This window comes from Eretmochelys imbricata, chromosome 9 (assembly GCF_965152235.1).
Source record: "Eretmochelys imbricata isolate rEreImb1 chromosome 9, rEreImb1.hap1, whole genome shotgun sequence".
Classification (NCBI taxonomy): Eukaryota; Metazoa; Chordata; order Testudines; family Cheloniidae; genus Eretmochelys; species Eretmochelys imbricata.
Window position 1 is genome coordinate 8,355,315 of NC_135580.1, and position 17,171 is coordinate 8,372,485.

Genomic DNA, 17,171 nt, shown 5'->3' on the forward strand with positions numbered 1-17,171 from the left:
ACCCTTCTGACCCATGCCCCCAGCCTCTCCCTTTCCCCTCTGTTCCTATCTAGCCCTCCAGTTCCTGCAACCCCCTCCCTCATCCCCATCTGTTTTTCATCCCGCTGTATTCCAGTGTGACTGCTTCCTCCTTCTCCATCTCCTCTCTGACAGCTGGGGGAGCACTGAAAGCATAGGACAGACAATCTCCCTTCTCTCAGTTCTGGTCCCCAACAGAGAGAAGCAATGGCAGGGAAAGTTCTGCTCAGGCCCTGCCGTGCAGCCCCTGGCTGGGGTATGCTCAGTTGCTTTGTGGGGATGGTGTGTGCATGGTCTGGTCATACAGTACAACTTCAGAGTAGTTGAGCACCTTGGGAATGATGGTTGTTCGTAACTCTGAAATGTTTGTAAGTGAACAAAACGTGATGGTGGTTTGTTCAGAAGTTTACAGCTGAACATTGACTTAATACAGCTTTGAAACTTTACTAAGCAGAAGAAAAATACTGCTTTCCCTTTGGATTTTTTTAGTAGTTTATGTTTAATACAGTACTGTACTGAATTGCTTTTTTTGCGTGTCTCTGCTGCGGCCTGATCGCGTATTTCCCTTTCCAAATGTGGTGTGTGGTTGACTGGTCCGTTCGTAACTCTGGTGTTTGTATCTCTGAGGTTCTGCTGTACTTAGGAGCTGTGAGGGGTTAGAGCGTGCTCAGTGCAGATAGTCTCTTCAGAGAATTTAGTTGCCAAACTCTAACGAGTCTCGACTGAGCGTGTACACACAGATTTTTTCAGAGATGTATAACTTGGTCAAATTTGGGTGGATTTGCCTGGAAACAGGAAAAGCACATCTCTGACACCAGTGTTATGCCCCGGCCAAATGTTGTGACCCCCCTGCTCCAAAGGATGGGGATGCTGGAGCTTCCAAAGAAAACAAGTTGTAAGAAATTTTAGCAAATGCAAAACAACATATTTTTTCCTAACCTTGCTCTTGGAAATAGCTGAATCATTTTAGCTGAAAATTTAAAATATATAAATATATTCAGCCTGAGGCAGACACCTCGCATAGAAAATTTCAACCCAAACAGTTAAAGTCTGGCAAGTTATAATCAGCTGAAAACAGGGACCTATAATGATAAATGTCAGGTAAACTTAACTATACACATCACTATCAGCTCCACCTATAATATATGGTGTAGATTTTTAAAGGCAAAATGATATTTAGGCACTTAGTTCCTACAGAACATCAATGAGTCTCGAGCCATCGGTCTATCTGGCCTCTGTTGTCACTGCAAATATCTGAGCACCTATCAGGATGCTCTGAGTAATCTCTTGTCTACGTGGGCCATGCCATGTTCAAGCCAATCTGTATTAATGTTTCAAGTGAGATTTCAGGCTGTATCAAACATTTTGGGAGAATGGGGTGTGTCTTTCAAGCCCCCTGCTGCGTTTCCCTCTAATGCTTTTACACTGTAACTGATAAAGTACAGTGGGGCAGAAGACAGAGAGAGGGTCCCCGTCCTGGACTCAGGGTGGAGCCTCTGATGCAGCTGGACTCAGGGGTTCCTCTGTGGGGAAGGGGGTTAATTGAGTCAGGGAGTGTTGATTGATGGCTCTATCCCTCTCTCTCCATATGGGGTCTCTGTCTCAGGGGATAGCAAATGGCAGGTGCCCAGAGTGCTGGGGCGGGGACTTACCTACTTCTCTTTTGTGTTGAAGGTAAATGTTGAAGACACTGTCGAAATGTTACCCAAGTCCCGGCGAGCGCTCACAATCCAGGAGATCGCTGCCCTCGCCCGGTCCTCCCTGCACGGTAATGCCGGGGGGCCTCGTGTGCGTCTCTCAGAGGGGTGTGTCATGAGGGTGGAGTGGGACTGGGGTGTATCCTTCTAGGAGAGGGGCGTTTTATGGGATTTGGAGTGGGGGTGGGGATGTCTCATTGGGGTTTGTGTCACCCGTGGGACGAGCTTATGGGGACAGAGGGTGTCTCATGGGGGGGTGCCCCAGGGATATCTCATTAGGGGGTGGGGGGTGTCCCATTGGGGGTGACATGGGGTGTCCCATTGGGTGGGTGCTGGGTTTCCATAGGTCCCCCTCCTGGTCCCCTGCCCGCTGCAGTCCCTGATGCTGCCCGGTGTGTTCAGGTATCTCGCAGGTGGTGAAGGACCATGTCACCAAGCCCACAGCCATGGCGCAGGGCAGGGTGGCGCACCTCATCGAGTGGAAAGGCTGGTGCAAACCCACGGACTCCCCGGTGGCTCTGGAGAGCGCCTTCAACTCCTACTCGGACCTGAGCGAAGGGGAGCAGGAGGCCAGATTTGCAGCAGGTGGGAGTGGTGTGACGGGCCCGGGCACATGGACCCCAAGAGGCTCACTTGAGAGGGCGATGGAGGCGGGGTGTTCCCCCCCGCTTAGAGGAATGGCGGGAGGGTTATTGCCAGGCACGTCACAGAAATGGGGCCCTGCCCCACAGAGCTCCCCAGGGGGACCCAACAGAGAAATGTGGGGAAGGAGAACAAGGACTAAGCCCCCACTCTCGGTTTGGGCAAAGAGGGGGGTTAACCCCCACCCGATGTTGGGGGAGTTATGGGAGTTACCACCTAGTTGTGAAGCACCCCTGTGCGGTCCTCTGCAGAACCTGGAGGTGGTGTGGCTGAGCTCTGAACAGCGTCCCCTAGCCCCTGGCTGAGCACGGCTCCCTCCCCTGCTGTGGTAGAGATGGGCACGCCCTTCCCACCAGATCCACCCTCATGGCCGTTCGGTGCCACTCCCTTGCTGGTGGCGATCCCCATTGTCCCATCCCTGCTGCTCAGACCTGGGCCGGGGAACAGGGGACAGCAGGGCGGCGCTGTCGTGCAGGGCACCCCCTCTGCCCGCTGCGGGGGTTCGCCCTGACGCCTCAGTGAGGCCTCCACATGCGCTGTAGGGATGGACACAGCAGCCAGGCCACAGCCAGGCAACATGGAGAGCGTGTCCCCCCCGGCCACGGTCTGCAGACGGCACAGACAATAGCCAAGGCTCTGCGCTGACCCCAAGCGCCCGTGTGGGCTTTGCTCACGAGCTCTTTGCCCGGCACTGTTTGCAAGTGGCTCTGTTTTGCTGCAGCCCACAGGGGATCCGGCCTGCCAGGGAGGGAGGTGAGGAAGGGCCTGTGTCCAGGTTATCGCTCTCTGTTCCCCTGGGCTGGCTCTTCTGAGCTGGCAGGGCCCGGCAGGCTCTGTCCTTGGAGATCCAGGCTGGGAGCTGAGTCACTGAGCGAGTGGGAAGGAGGGAATGGAGCCAGAGAGAGAATCATTAACCTGCCCCACCCCAGGTAGGCAGGGGCTGAGTTTAGTGCCACCCATCTCAGCTGACCGCCAAGCGTCCCAGCCCCGCAGCACCACCCTGGCCACTGCCCCGGGACAGGCAAGTGCCCGCTCAGTGGAGCCCTGTCATGTGACTGTCACCCAGGCAGCCAGCCAGCCCCGCGGGCTGCAGAATTCACTGGCAGAAAGAGGGAGCGGGGGCACAAGGACATGCATGTTGCCAGATTTGATCAGCTCATTGTCTAGCACACAATCTAGCCGCCTGCCCCTGGCAGCGGGAGAAGCCAGTACCCTATCGCTTCGCCGGGAGGGGAACCCCCTCACCTGGCTGGCAGTACATGGGAGTGCAGTGCAGTGCATGGGGGTGTGCATCCCTTGCGTTTATTAAGGGCCCCATCCAGGAGCTCTGCCTTTGCTTAATCTGCTAATCCCTGGGCTCTCAACCTGGGGGTCACAAACCAGTGTAAGGGAGACACAGTTACCCTGCCCTTCCCATATTGCTGCTACGTGGGAGGCTGGCTGCCCAGATGGAGAAGGTTGGGAGCCAGTGCATGAATTATACCGACCTCAGATAACCTGAGCTCCTAGCCAAATCCAGCCTCAGTAACAAGCCAGGACCCCCATTCCACTGCAGACCCTGATGACGGGGGTGGGGGAATGGGGGAGGGAAGCATTCCTTCCCAACCCCCACCATCGCCTTCCCTGCCCTGGCAGTCTGGCATCTGCTCACCCGTCCAATGCTCCTATCTAGAGAAATGTTCCTGGTGGCTATCAAATGATCTAGTCTCTTTAAAAGTCCAGGCACAGAGTCCGTCTGCACGGCCAGAGCATGTTGTTGCCTTGTGCTGAGACACAGACCAGACAGGGCTGGAGCCGCTGTCCAGCCCTTGCCTTTGCTGCTGTAAATCACCACCGGCTTCGTCCCCACCCATAGCACCAGCCGTCTGGAATGAGGCACAGCCGGCCTGGTACCATCACCACCCTTCCCCCTCCCAATGTGGTCTTTCCCTCGTCTCTCCCATCCTCCTGTGGGGGTCTCTCTGTAAGGAGGTCTCTGGTCTTCAGTGCAGTCCCTGGGGCTGTGGGGAAGGCAGATAGGCAGGTGAGACACGCAGGGCAGGGGGAGCAGGGGCTGAGGCAGCTGCTGGCCACTGGGAGGAGGCTGCAGGAGCGGCACCCCCTTGGGTTGGAGGCCAGGGTCAGGGTGAATACCCCACATGGGACAGGTGAAGGGTAGATTTTAACGAGCCCCTCGCTGCCATGCAGGCTGCATTGCAAAGAACAGCAGGCAGGGCTAGGTGGGAGGCAGGTGGGGCTGGACTTGGGGAGCAGGGGGACCCTAAGTTGTGGAGAAAGACAAGATCTGAAGGAAGTGCCATAAGTAGCCAATGTGGGCCCCAAATCTTCCCCAGAGCCCTGGTTGCAGGGCCAAGGCGGGAGGCCTGGGTCGAAGGCACATTCCTATAGTGGGCCCCACTGGCTCCGGAGGTCACACAAGACCGGGGAGGGGCACAAGGCTGCTGGAGGGAGCAGGGAGTCACCTTGGGGTCTGTGTGGGGGCTGCATAGGTATGTTCATAGCTGCTGGGCATTTGCCTTTCTCTGAAGTATCAGGAACTGGCTGCTGTTTGTGGGAGGAGAGGTAGACACGCTGGAGGGTAGGGATAGGATACAGAGGGCCCTAGACAAATTAGAGGATTGGGCCAAAAGAAATCTGATGAGGTTCAACAAGGACAAGTGCAGAGTCCTGCACTTAGGACGGAAGAACCCCATGCACCGCTACAGTCTAGGGACCGAATGGCTCGGCAGCAGTTCTGCAGAAAAGGACCTAGGGGTTACAGTGGACGAGAAGCTGGATATGAGTCAGCAGTGTGCCCTTGTTGCCAAGAAGGCCAATGGCATTTTGGGATGTATACGTAGGGGCATTGCCAGCAGATCGAGGGACGTGATTGTTCCCCTCTATTCGGCATTGGTGAGGCCTCATCTGGAGTACTGTGTCCAGTTTTGGGCCCCACACTACAAGAAGGATGTGGAAAAATTGGAAAGAGTCCAGCGGAGGGCAACAAAAATGATTAGGGGACTGGAACACATGACTTATGAGGAGAGGCTGAGGGAACTGGGGATGTTTAGTCTGTGGAAGAGAAGAATGAGGGAGGATTTCATAGCTGCTTTCAACTACCTGAAAGGGGGTTCCAAAGAGGATGGATCTAGACTGTTCTCAGTGGTAGCTGTTGACAGAACGAGGAGCAATGGTCTCAAGTTGCAATGGGGGAGGTTTAGGTTGGATATTAGGAAAACCTTTTTCACTAGGAGGGTGGTGAAGCACTGGAAGGCATTACCTAGGGAGGTGGTGGAATCTCCTTCCTTAGATATTTTTAAGGTCAGGCTTGACAAAGCCCTGGCTGGGCTGATTTAGTTGGGGATTGGTCCTGCTTTGAGCAGGGGGTTGGACTAGATGATCTCCTGAGATCCCTTCCAACCCTGATATTCTGTGATTCACCCAGAGCCCTGCGTCTATGGGTCTGACCTGGCACCCCAGCCCCTGAGCCTGGGTTTGACCTGCCTCTCATGCCCCTTCCACTGAGCCTGGGTCTGTCTCAGCACCCAAGACCCTGCTCCCACAGCCTTCCCCACCCCCGCCAGCCCCACCACTGAGCCTAGGTATTTCTCCTGGCAGTGGACAGGGCTTTGCAGACCAGAGACAGCTCAGCCGACCAGCCCTTCAGCTGCATTACCTGGGTGGATGCAGAGCCTAGAGCCTGGCAGAAGCTGCAGAGTTAAGCCTGGTTCCCGGGAGAGCTGGAGCATCCAGCAGGGAGCTGCCCCCTCCCTGGCATCTGGGGGAAGGTGACGCACAGAGGCAGCTGCAGCCCTGAATTAACCAAACAAGCGGCTCTTAACAACAGGGTTTGTTGTTCGCTGACAAGCAAAATTAGAAAGAGTGGGGCCGATCCTTCATGGTGCTGAGCACCCATTGAAACTGATGGGCCCGATCCTGCGCTGAGCCCCACCGCAGCCCCCATTGACTCCAGTGGGCCCGATCCTTCACGGTGGTGAGCCCCCACTGACTCCAATAGGTCCAGTCCTGCCTGGTGCTGAGCCCCTGAGTCCCCACGACTGATGGCCACAATCATGCATGGTGCTGAGCCCTCTCTGCCCCACTGATTCCACCAGGCCGGTCACCCTGTGAAGTGCTATTGGTTCTCCTGGGCCCAGCTGCCCCCACGTGGGCTGCAGTGTCAGGCCCCCAGTGAGAACAGAGGGGTGCCCTGCCTTGCTCCCGGACCACCTGTGGTCTTCCTTCAGCTCTCCCATCGGGGGACACACAGTGGTGGGTTCCCTAGCCTGCCTTGGTAGGAGGCTTCTCCCAGCAGTGGGGAGCACCGGTGCTCTGCCCCGGGCAAGCCGGAAGCCATCTCTTAGCACAGGGCTGGGCCCAGGGGGCCGAGTGACACACGAAGATCCGGAGTTGCAGCCTGTGGGACCAGTGCCTGCACAGGTTTCGGTGGACAGCGCAGGTCGTGCCGGTGGTGTGGGGTCCCCCCGCTCTGGGCCGTGTTGGTGACGGGGCTTCCTACACACCTGCTCTGAGATTGAGGAGCCAGTGATCAGGAGTCCAGCCTGGGCTGTGGCTAGGTGGCCAGGGCATGTGGTGCTCAGCCTTGCTTCTCCCGGTGCAGCAGTACCCACCCTGAGGGCTCCCTGCCCCGCATCCTGGGACGGGACACCCAGTGTTACTCTGCAGCTGCGGGGGGCCAGCGTCTCCCCATGGGGCCCCTCCTGAGAGCTCATTGGTCTCCCTCCCTGCTTCCCCAGGTGTGGCCGAGCAGTTTGCCATTGCCGAAGCCAAGCTGAAGGCCTGGTCTTCCATGGACGGGGAAGACTCCAACGACGAATCCTACGACGAGGACTTTGGGACAAACACCAACAGCACCCAGCCAGCTGGTGAGTGAGCAGGAGGCATTACCCACATCCATGGGGACCCAAGGGCCCCACCTACAGACTCTGGGGAGCAGGAGGTCCCACTCATGTCAGGCAGTGGGGCAGGGGCTCCCCACCTGTGTCATGTGCCAGAGCAGGGCCTACCTCCACGCGCCCCCAGGGGAGACGTGGGTGGGGGCTCTGGGGCCCCTGGGTGCCAAGCTGGACCGAGTAGATCTGTGTGGGTTAGTGCCAGACACCGTGGGGCCGACCCCTGGCCAGTAGGTAACTAAATATAGATACCCCCTGTCACGGAGTGTGGGGGAGTCCAGGCCCTGCACCCCTCTTCCTTGGATTCACTGAGACTCTCAGCCAGCCAGTAAAACAGAAGGTTTATTGGACAACAGGAACACAGTCCAAAATAGAGGTTGTGGGTACAACCTGGACCCCTCAGTCAAGTCCTTCTGGGGGAGCAGGGAGCTTAGACCCCAGCCCTGGGGTTCCCTGAGTTCCTCCACCCAGCCCCAAACTGAAACTAAACCCCCCCCAGCAGGCTCCCTCCTGCAGCCTCTGTTCACATTCCTGGGCAGACCCTCCTGGCTCAGGTTACAGGCTCTCAGGTCTCCCATCCCCAGGGCACATTCCCAGGTCAACACTCCCCCCTCCCTGCTGCGTCACACCCCCTTTACAGAGATGGGGAAACTGAGGCAGGGAGCCCAAGGCCTTGAGTCAGTGGCAAAATCAGGGATAGATCTCTACAACTCAGCTCCTGGGCCTTCACCTAGCCCCCAGCACCCGTTTCATACCCACAGACTGACGCTGCTATTTCCTAGGCCAGGGGCGCCTCAGGGTCTGCTGGGTCTGCAGCGACCAGAGCTTAACGCCTCATTCCAGGGAGGGCGCACTGTACCACTGGGGGCTCTTCCGATCGGCGCGCTTGGTGCTTTGCAGGCGAGCAGAGGGGATGGCGCTGAGATGTGGTGGACCGAGCATGTCGTGCGTCATTCCCACTCGAATCGCCCTTGTGGCCTTGCAGAGTGTTTGTGAGCGGGAGCTGAGTAAAGCAGGGAGAGCTGGGTTGGGTGCGCATTCGGCACATGGGGAGCAAGGAGAAAAGCATGCAGGCAATGGGCCATGGAGGCCAGTCCCAGGGCTGGGTGCCAAAGGAGCCCCTTCCAGCCACACACCGGGCTTGTCTTACGGCCGGCTGCTGTGCACAGGGCAGGGGCTCATCGAACCGGCCAGGCGACGCCCAGGTCCCTCCCCTGAGAGCGCCAGGCGGTGCTGAGTGGTTCCCCTTCCAAAGCACCAGCGCTAGGCGTGCCCTGCCAGGGCGCTGCCCGCTCTCCTGGCTCCGCCAGGGCCCGAAGACATTCTCCACAGCCTTCTGCAGCTGGCTAGATACGTGTGTCTCCCCGGCCCATGTAGCTGTCTCACTGCTGCCCCCTTTTCCAGGTCATTCATTCGAGCCTGGTCCCCCTGCAAACCTTGGGCCATGCTGCAAGTTGGCCATTGACTCCTCTTTGCCTTCTGCCCCACTGCTTGTGTCTCTCAGGCACCGCACCTCAGCTCTCCCCCCTTTTGTGAGCAGTGGGGACCAGCGCCTGCACAGGTCTCAGTGGGCAGCGCAGGGCCTGCCAGTGCTCCCCCCTTTCCGAGGCTCTGCGGGGGGCCAGCCTGAGAGGGACCCCAGGGCACGTCCCCTACATCAGCCCCTGCTGCCGTGGCAAACAAGAAGGAAGGAGAGGCCAATGCACGTGTCCTCTCCAGGCGTGTAATCCCTGTCCTGTGCAAACAAAGGTGCTTTCTCACAGTCATTAGATGCCCACTAATCTCGGGCAATTTGCATATCAAAGGCAGTCAGCAATAATCTGCCCACACTCCATCCAGAGAAGGGTCTAATTGCTCTTCTGTAATTAGAGGCAAAGTGGAAGAGCTGGCGGATGGGCGCCCGCCCCTGATTGGGTTTGTGGGCATGGAACGGCACCGCGGGCATTGGTCCCGTGGCACCCTCCCCCACTGCTGCTCTGACATGCCCCCAGCCCCTGGGCGTACTGAATTGCTGCATTCCCTGGGAGGGACCCTGGCTGGGGCGCATCCTTCCCGGGGGGTTGGGGCTCTGAGCCTCAACAGATGGCGGCTTGTGGGAGAGGGAGCAACCCACTGATTACTGCTGCAGCCCCAATGTCCAAACTCGTTGCAAATTCCTGTGTTAGAATCAAACGTTTAGAAGGATTTTTTTACAAAGTCCCTGGTTGGATTTTCAGGAGCAGGGAGGGTGAGAGGGTGGCATGGCTGGGGAGCGGGCTCTGAGAACGCTGGCGAACGTTAGGCACAGCATGGAAAGAGGCCTCCCCGCACACGTCTCTGCCCGTGCCACTCAATCCCGACTCCCTGAGCTCCGCACACACACAGCTCTGCTGGTGCCCCTCGGTCCCGACCCCCAGAGCCCCTGAGCTCTGAGAGTGCTGCTGTGGGGTGACCTGGCACAAAGCCCCCCAGGACATGTGTGTCAGAGCAAGTGCTGTGACCTGCCCCCTCGCTCCTGGGCATGGCCTCCCCCGAAGGGGCCTTCCAAGCTGCCTCTCCCTGGAGCCAGCCAGGCGTCATTGAGCTGCCCAAAAGGGTGCAGGGCCAATCCAGAGGGGTGGAGAGAGCCAGGCAGAGGCTACAGGGGCAAGAGAAGGGGAGTCTCTGCGCTGGGCAAGCTGCAGGGCCTCTTGCCAAGTGAGCCGAAATACCCCTCTGCTCAGAGGCTCTGATTTGCAGATCCCCTGAGGCACCCAGCTAAGGGCCAGGGTTTCCGACATGCCCCACAGCTCCCATGGGGACGCTCATGGGCAGATTTCCCGAGGGTCTGTGCACCCAGCATGCTGGGCACTGCACAGAACCTGGACCGTAGTCCTTGCAGGTGAGCAGGGCTTTGGCTCGGGTCAGAGGCTGCCCAGGAGCGCAGCACTCACTGGGGCTTAAAGGCATGGTCCCTGTGGGGCTAGGGTCCAGCCCTGCCTCTAGCCCATGCTCAGGTCCTTGGGATATGTTTGTTTCTGTTTAACCAATTTATTTGAGCATAAGCTTTCGTGAGCTATAAACACCCATTTTTTCATGGTCTGTGTGTATAAAAACATCTTCTGTATTTTCCACAGTATGCATCCGATGAAGCGAGCTGTAGCTCACGAAAATTTATGCTCAAATAAATTGGTTAGTCTCTAAGGTGCCACAAGTCCTCCTTTTCTTTTTGCGAATACAGACTAACACGGCTGCTACTCTGAAACCTTTGTTTCTGTTGCGTTTCCTTGAGTCACCCTTTTCCACAAGTTGCTTCCCAGGGGCTGGGCCTGTGGCATTATTCTAGCCATTGCGGGATCTCCAAAGGCCTCCCCCGAAGAGATCAGCCCAGCTCAGCCCTGGCTTGGGTCAGCCATAATGCTGTCACTTCCTGGCTCCTCACCCTTCATGTTCCCAGTGACACAGCTACTTGGCTGGATGCACGCAGCTGCCAGCAGCCCCATCTGTCCGGGGCGACTGCTGGCCTGGTCAATGTCCTGGGTGCATGATGAGCTGCTCGTGTCCTGGCCACAGCTCCCTCCCTCACCCATCCCTTGGCTGCAGCTGGTATTGCATCTCAGCTGTTTGCAATGGGGCTGCAGGCAGCTGTTGTTGAGAGACAGAGGCAGCCAGGCTGGAGCAGGGGAGGGCGTCTCTAAAGCTAATGGGAGAGGAGGTGCAGTGCATGGGACAGAAAGCTCCCTCCCTGGGGGCCATGTGGGGAGGGGGAGTGAAAGGGCTGGGGGAAGCAGCCAAGGTGGGGGGAAAGACCCGCTTTAATCCACTTCTGCCCAGCAGCAAGGATTCTCCCCTTGGGCACATGCAGGAGGCCTGGCACTGCCTAGCCGGCTGCCAGGATACTCCCCCGCCCGGCGCTGTGGGGAGAGAGGGAGGCCAGGCCGGGAGGGGGGAACCGTGCTGCTGAAGCCAGGTCCCCCCTTGTGTGTTGCAGATGCTGCAGGCCACCTGCCGCCCGGCTCCTTCCTGAGGGATCTCCTCCGCAGCCACCCGTGCCAGCTCAGCGTCCGGCAGGGCTCCTGCGAGCCCGAGAGCGACTCCTCCCAGACCATCTCCCCGGAGACCTTGTGCTCCAGTCTCTGCAGCCTGGAGGACAGCCTGCTGCTCAAGGAGCTGGGCTCGCCGGGCGAACTGGCCGCCAAACTGCTGGGCTCCATGGCCGGAGGGGAGGAGATGCTCCTCTCCAAGCTGCCCCCTCAGACTGGAGAAAGTGCCTTCCAGAGCCTAGGACAGCTGGAGTGCCAGGACTCCCTGTACTCCATGTCCTGCACGGAGTCCTGCCTCTCGCCCACGGGGGACGACAGCCTGTCCTGCAAGGACGACCACACGGCGTGCCCACTGCACGGGGACAGCTGCGGGGTTCGGAGGAAAGTCTCCGACGTGGCCTCTTCGGGGGTGATGTCACTGGATGAGGAGGAGGAGGCTGAAGAGCAGTGAACTGGTCTTGGTCTGTGGCATGCTTCACCTGCCATTTCTGTCCCACTCCGTGACACCCCCGCCCCCCTCCGGGCCCCGTTCCCTGTTCTTCTTGTGGGCGAGTCCTGTCTGGGGTTGGCGTGAGCCTTAGCCGGGCAGAGGAGGATGGTGGAAGGAAAATCCAGCCCCCCCACTGGCGGAGACTGGTGAAGCCTGAGGCCTCGCGGCCGGCCACCGGATGGATTTGCTTGCTGCGTCTCTCTCTCTCTCCCCCCTCGTCTGTTTTTTTGCATGAGAGTGTTTTGGGGATAACCAAAAGCCCTGAATTGGAGCCAACTGGACGTGACGCCATCTGAGACGGTTCTGAGCATGTTCTGCACCCCACCTCCGAACCCCTAGGGAGGCGCCTTTCGCTGTCGGGGGGCCTGGCTAGTGCTGTTAAAGCAACACGTGTACGTTCCTAACGAAGATTAAACTCCCTGCTCCGGCCCCCCAAGCCCCAGCTCAGAGCTGGTGCCGAGGTGCACTGTGTTGGGCTGCTCTGCACTTGACTTGGGAGGCCGTTTTTCAACCCTTTGGCACAAACCAGCTCTTTGCTTTTATTGTACTGGGTTTTATATCGTGAACCGACTCAAGGAGATGGCCGAGGGCAGAGCAGGTTTGTCGGGACGGAGCTGGACAGGAATCGCCATCTCTGCCGGGACAAGGGGGCACGGTCTGAGTTGGTGGGAGCGCGAGAGCAGATCTTTTTCTATATTTTTGTATGTTGTCTCTGTGTGGCCCTGGCCGGGAATGTTGGGGGACGCTCCAGGGTGACATGGTGCAGGGATTGGTACCACTCCAGGCTTGGCAATTAAGTATTAACTTCCCCATTGGACATCTTGGCCTCCGGAGAGCTGCCGTCTTGGGCTGGGCAGTGGGTAGAGCTCACGTTCCCCTTGCTGGAGTAATTTCGAATGATCCCAGGGATACTTTCTGCATGCACAGACACGGGCATGCACCTGTGGTCCCACATGTGTGCACACAAATGCACACAGACCCCCCCCACGTGCGCATGCATATGCCCCCCACCCCCACTGTTCATGAGGGTGCTCAGCATTTTACAACCCCCATTCCTGCCTTGGAGAGCTGACCCTCTGCTCCGAGCCCCAGTGAAGCTTGGGCTGGGGTGAGATCCGGCCCTGCCCCCAGGTCTGAGTTGGGGGCTGGATCCAAATGGGCTGTTTTCTGGTTCGGCCATGGCCGTGGGATTTCATGCAAAGCCTCGCCCCCAGCTTGGGATCAAACCTAGCCCCTAATGCCCGCCCCAAATCCAGCCCTGGAGCTGACTGCCAGCCCTTGGGTCTGCCGGGGCGCACACGCAGATCTGAGCGTACACAACAGTGCCAAGCGCCTGCCACAGGCCAGCGGGAAACAAAACCCAAGTCCCAGCTGTGGTGAGTGCCGCAGGTTCCTCTCCCTCTAGCTGAGGTGGGAGCCCCCTCCCCTCTGGCAGGGGGGCTGTGGCTGGCTCCTGGCAGCTGCCGCTTTCGGCCTTACGGTTCAGGAATGCTGAGCCTGGCACCCAGTGGAAATGCAGGGGCCCGGCGGGATCTCAGCCTCGCCCTGCAGGTTCTCCCTTGCTGTCGTGGCTGTGACGGCCCCATAGCATTTGCCGCCCCACGTCAGGCTGTAGCTCCAACAAGTCGGCAGGCACCAGCCCCTGATGTTTGAGAGGCGCGGGGGGCTGGGCTGGGTGCATGGACTATGACTCACGTCTGTGCTCCTTCACTCAGGCGCTAAATGGTGCCACGTGTGACCCTGGGAGACCTTGGGCATCGGAGCCCCTGCACTGTGCATGTGCCCACAGCCTGGGGAGACAGCCGGGCGAGGTGTGGGGGGGGGGGAGAACGTGGCAGCCACCCCCAAACTGGGCTTGTTCATGGTTAAGGGATCCTGCAGCTTTAAGGGTCCTGCTTGGCTGCTAGCTGGTGCTCACAGGTAGGGCCCTGATGGGGAGCTGGCTAGGAAGGGACGGCAGCGCCCCTGGGCCTGTGTGGGTGCCCAGGGGGAAGGGGGGGGCTGGACCATGCCTTGCAGGGGCAGCACCCAGGCACTGCCAGCTGGAGCAAGACTGGCTGGGTGCTGATGGGGCTGCTTGCCCTGCATTGCTCCCAGCAGTGATTCCCAGGGACAGGGCAGGGCCCCAAGCAAGGGGACTACCTTGGGCAGCGAGAGCTGCAGCTTCTGCCCCTTCTGCTCTAGCCAACCCCCGGGCCATAGGGAGCCCTAGCACCCATGGCCAGCCTGGGCGGGCCCAGGCCCTGGTGTGCTTGGCCTGGCCACTCTTCCCACCCCCCATGCTATGGCCTCCCCCATGCACCCAATGGCTTGTGTCCATCCCCCCTCACTATAAGCTATGACTTGTCCCATCCCTCCACCCCCCCACTGGCTCGTTCCACCCTCCTACAGGTACACAATGGTCTGTCATTCCCTCCCACCATGGCCTTCCCCATGCATCCAATGGCTTGTGTCCCCCCCCAAGCTATGACTTGTCCCATCCCCCCTGCCTGTTCCACCCACTCACCCACACAGACACAGTGGCCTGTCATTTCCCCCTCCTGCCCCCCCACTCTATGGCCTTCCCCAATGGCTTGTGTCCCCCCTGACCCCACACACAATGGCCTGTCCCCTGTCCCCGCTTCACAGTGGCTTGTTTCCACCTCTCACACACAAAATTGCCTGCCCCCCCACTGTAGCCTGTTCCCTCCCTAGCCCCGCCACTGACCTGTCCAGTTCCCCCCGACACACACTCTATGGGCGGTTTCCCTCTCCCCCCCCCCCCCCGGCACACACAATGGCTTGTCTCCCCCTCAGTGCCGGATTGCACCCTGGCCAGTTCCAGTGTCTGCTACGTTATGTTTACCAATGCAATTCATTAAAGCAAGGGGTGGGCCGTGAGCGTTGCTGCCTGGCTGCCGTGGGACCCTCTCCTCCCCAGTCCCCGATCTCCCCCGACACTTCACACTGCCCTGCAGTCCCCAAATGTGCCAAACACTCCTCCTGCAGGAGCCAGTGCGGGACCTGGGTGCAGGGAGCCCCTAGGGTATGAGGCAGCCTGGGGCCCCTGTGCTGCCCCCCAGGTCCCCAGAGCTCCCAGCAGGGCTTGCCCCCTCCTGCTTTATTGAAATTCAACCAGCTGATCAAGTGCCTAAACTAGGGTTCAGGCCCGGCCTGTGGAGCTCCTGAGGAACTGACTCTGGGCAAGGGGAGGTTGCATCTGACCCCGGGGCTCGGCCCGCTCCCCAACCTGGCTCTCGAGCAGCCAGTCCGTGCCTGCACCTTGGCAGAGCGTCTGCCTGCCTCAGAGATGCCTGCTGGATGCTGAGTAGCACCGGGCATTGCCTGGGACTGCCCCAGTCTCTGGCCAGTGCGTCTGCTCAGGGCCCGGGATGGGGAGTGAATGGGGGTCAAGCTGTCACCGTCTCCCTGCAGAGAACCGGGGATGTGGGAGGGTGTTAGCAAGCTCTTGGGCCAGAGAGTCAGTGTCCGGGGTCCAGGGATGGATCCCAGGGCACTGGGACACATTGTGCTGGGAAGCTGCCTGACCCAGGGAGGCGGGGGGTGCCATTGTCCCGTCTAGGCCATGGGCCTGAGGAGGAAACGTGCCCCTGATTGGAGGGCTGATGCTGCTCCCCTAAGGCAGCAGTGACTTTCCAGCCGGGTGACATAAGGCCAAACCTGCTTCCGCCAGCGGGCACGTGGCTTGCTCACAGCCCAGGGGCAGGCAGCGGGGCCTGAGGGCTTGGGGACGGTGTCCCAGAATGGCTGGCACAGGCTTAGCGCTTGCAGTGACCTTGTAGCAGACAGCAAGGGGACATGGAATCAGGTTTTCTCCACTGTGCCTGGTGGTTTGTTATCGTAGGGTCGCGCGAGTGCTGTGGGCTGTGCATGCTGCTGTATTATTACAGGGTTGCTTGGGAGCACTGGACCACGCATGCTGTTTTGTTGTTGTAGGGTTGCTGACAAGTGCTGGGCTGAGCATGCTGGCTTGTTATTGTAGGGTTGCTTGCACAAGGTCTGAGTCAAAGCCCTTTGAAGACACTGAAAAGCCTCCCCTGGCTCCCCCAGGCTGTGGATTGGGCCCAGAGGCGAGCACGAGCGAGCTCTGTGCCTTCTCTGGATTGCTCGCCTGCGAGCCCCAGACCCTGCACCCCTGACGGGCTGGGCTGGAAGCTTCTCCCCAGGCCCTGGTGCCTGAGCCAGCCTGAGTGGGTGGCACGGTGGGCTACTAGATCTAAATGCTCGGGGGGGAGGTGGTTCTCGCTGGGCAGGGGGAGCAACTGGCTCTTTTAACTCGGCCAGGGAACCCCAGGATTTGGGGGAGGAAGGGGAAGCTGACCTGCTCCTCCCCAACCCTCTGCCACGGACCCCTTCAATCTTCCCTCCCATTGGAGCCAGTGGGACCCCCAGGAGTTCTGGGGCAGGCTAAGGTCTATATGGGCCCTGGGCAGCAGTCTCTCCTGGGGCACTCCCCACCCCACGTTTCCCCACATAGCCCAGGCCCCACTGTGCCCCACCCCGGCAGTGCCCACACGCCGCTCCCCACCGCTGTTGTCGGGCAGCCCCCTAGCAATGAGTCTGAGTCTGGTCCCAGCAGGGAGCAGGTGTTTGCAGCCCCCCCCCCCCGGCCCGTGCCCTCACAACATGGACTCTGGCCCCCTTGCTGATAGGCTGTGGGCTCCCCACCCTCTAAGGGACTGAAGCCTCCCTCGGTCTGGGAGACACTGGCAGGTGGGCTCCCCCGGACACACAGATGGGCACTACCTGCAAGGGTCTGAAACGCCCCTTCCCCCAGGAACATAAGGCAGCTCCGCCAGCCCCTGCTCCCTGCTTGGAGTGGGCGACAGTGGCCCTGTGCCAGCGTGCCGGAGACTCGGCCGTCAGAGGGGCAGCTCCCAGCTGCAGCCGTGGGGCAGAGGTGGTGGGAGACCATGCTGGTTGCTAGCCCCTCCCGTCCGAGAGACTCTGGGCACATTCACAAACACTCCCATGTTAACCCCGCCCATGCCCAGGGCGTGGGCATCACCCCTTTATGACAGCTGGGGAAACAGAGGCCCGGGGAGGGGACGGCCCAGATCCTTAAAGGTATTTAGTCACTGAATGCCCATTGAGTTCAATGGGAGTTAGTCTCCTTCATATCCTTGCTGATCGGTGCTGCAGTGGCTTGCCCAAATGAGGAAAAGAACCCAGGAGTCCTGACCCCCAGACATCTGCCCTACCCATTGTAGCACGCTCTCTCCTAAGGAGCCTGGCTCACAGAGGGGCTGCCCGACACCCCAGAGAACCTAATAACGCAGCATCTGGAAGGGGAAAGGCAACTAGGAGGGGGTGGCTAGCAGCGCTGGGCAATTGCTAGTCCCGGGGCCGTCCCCAGCCTGTGGCAGGAGCGGGTGACTCCGCTTGCACTTCACCTGAAGGGGCTATGCGGGCATGTGGCCGCGTGGCGTGC

The 17,171-nt window shown here is 59.5% G+C and overlaps 1 protein-coding gene across 1 annotated transcript; it reads left to right on the top strand.

Moving 5' to 3' along the window:
• The first annotated feature begins 1,716 nt into the window (after positions 1–1,716).
• FAM131A (family with sequence similarity 131 member A) lies at positions 1,717–11,701 on the top strand. Its single transcript, XM_077827249.1, has 4 exons — positions 1,717–1,786; positions 2,118–2,300; positions 7,094–7,222; positions 11,199–11,701. Exons 1-4 carry the CDS (start codon positions 1,717–1,719, stop codon positions 11,699–11,701), a joined length of 885 nt encoding a protein of 294 aa, XP_077683375.1.
• The last annotated feature ends 5,470 nt before the right edge of the window (positions 11,702–17,171 follow it).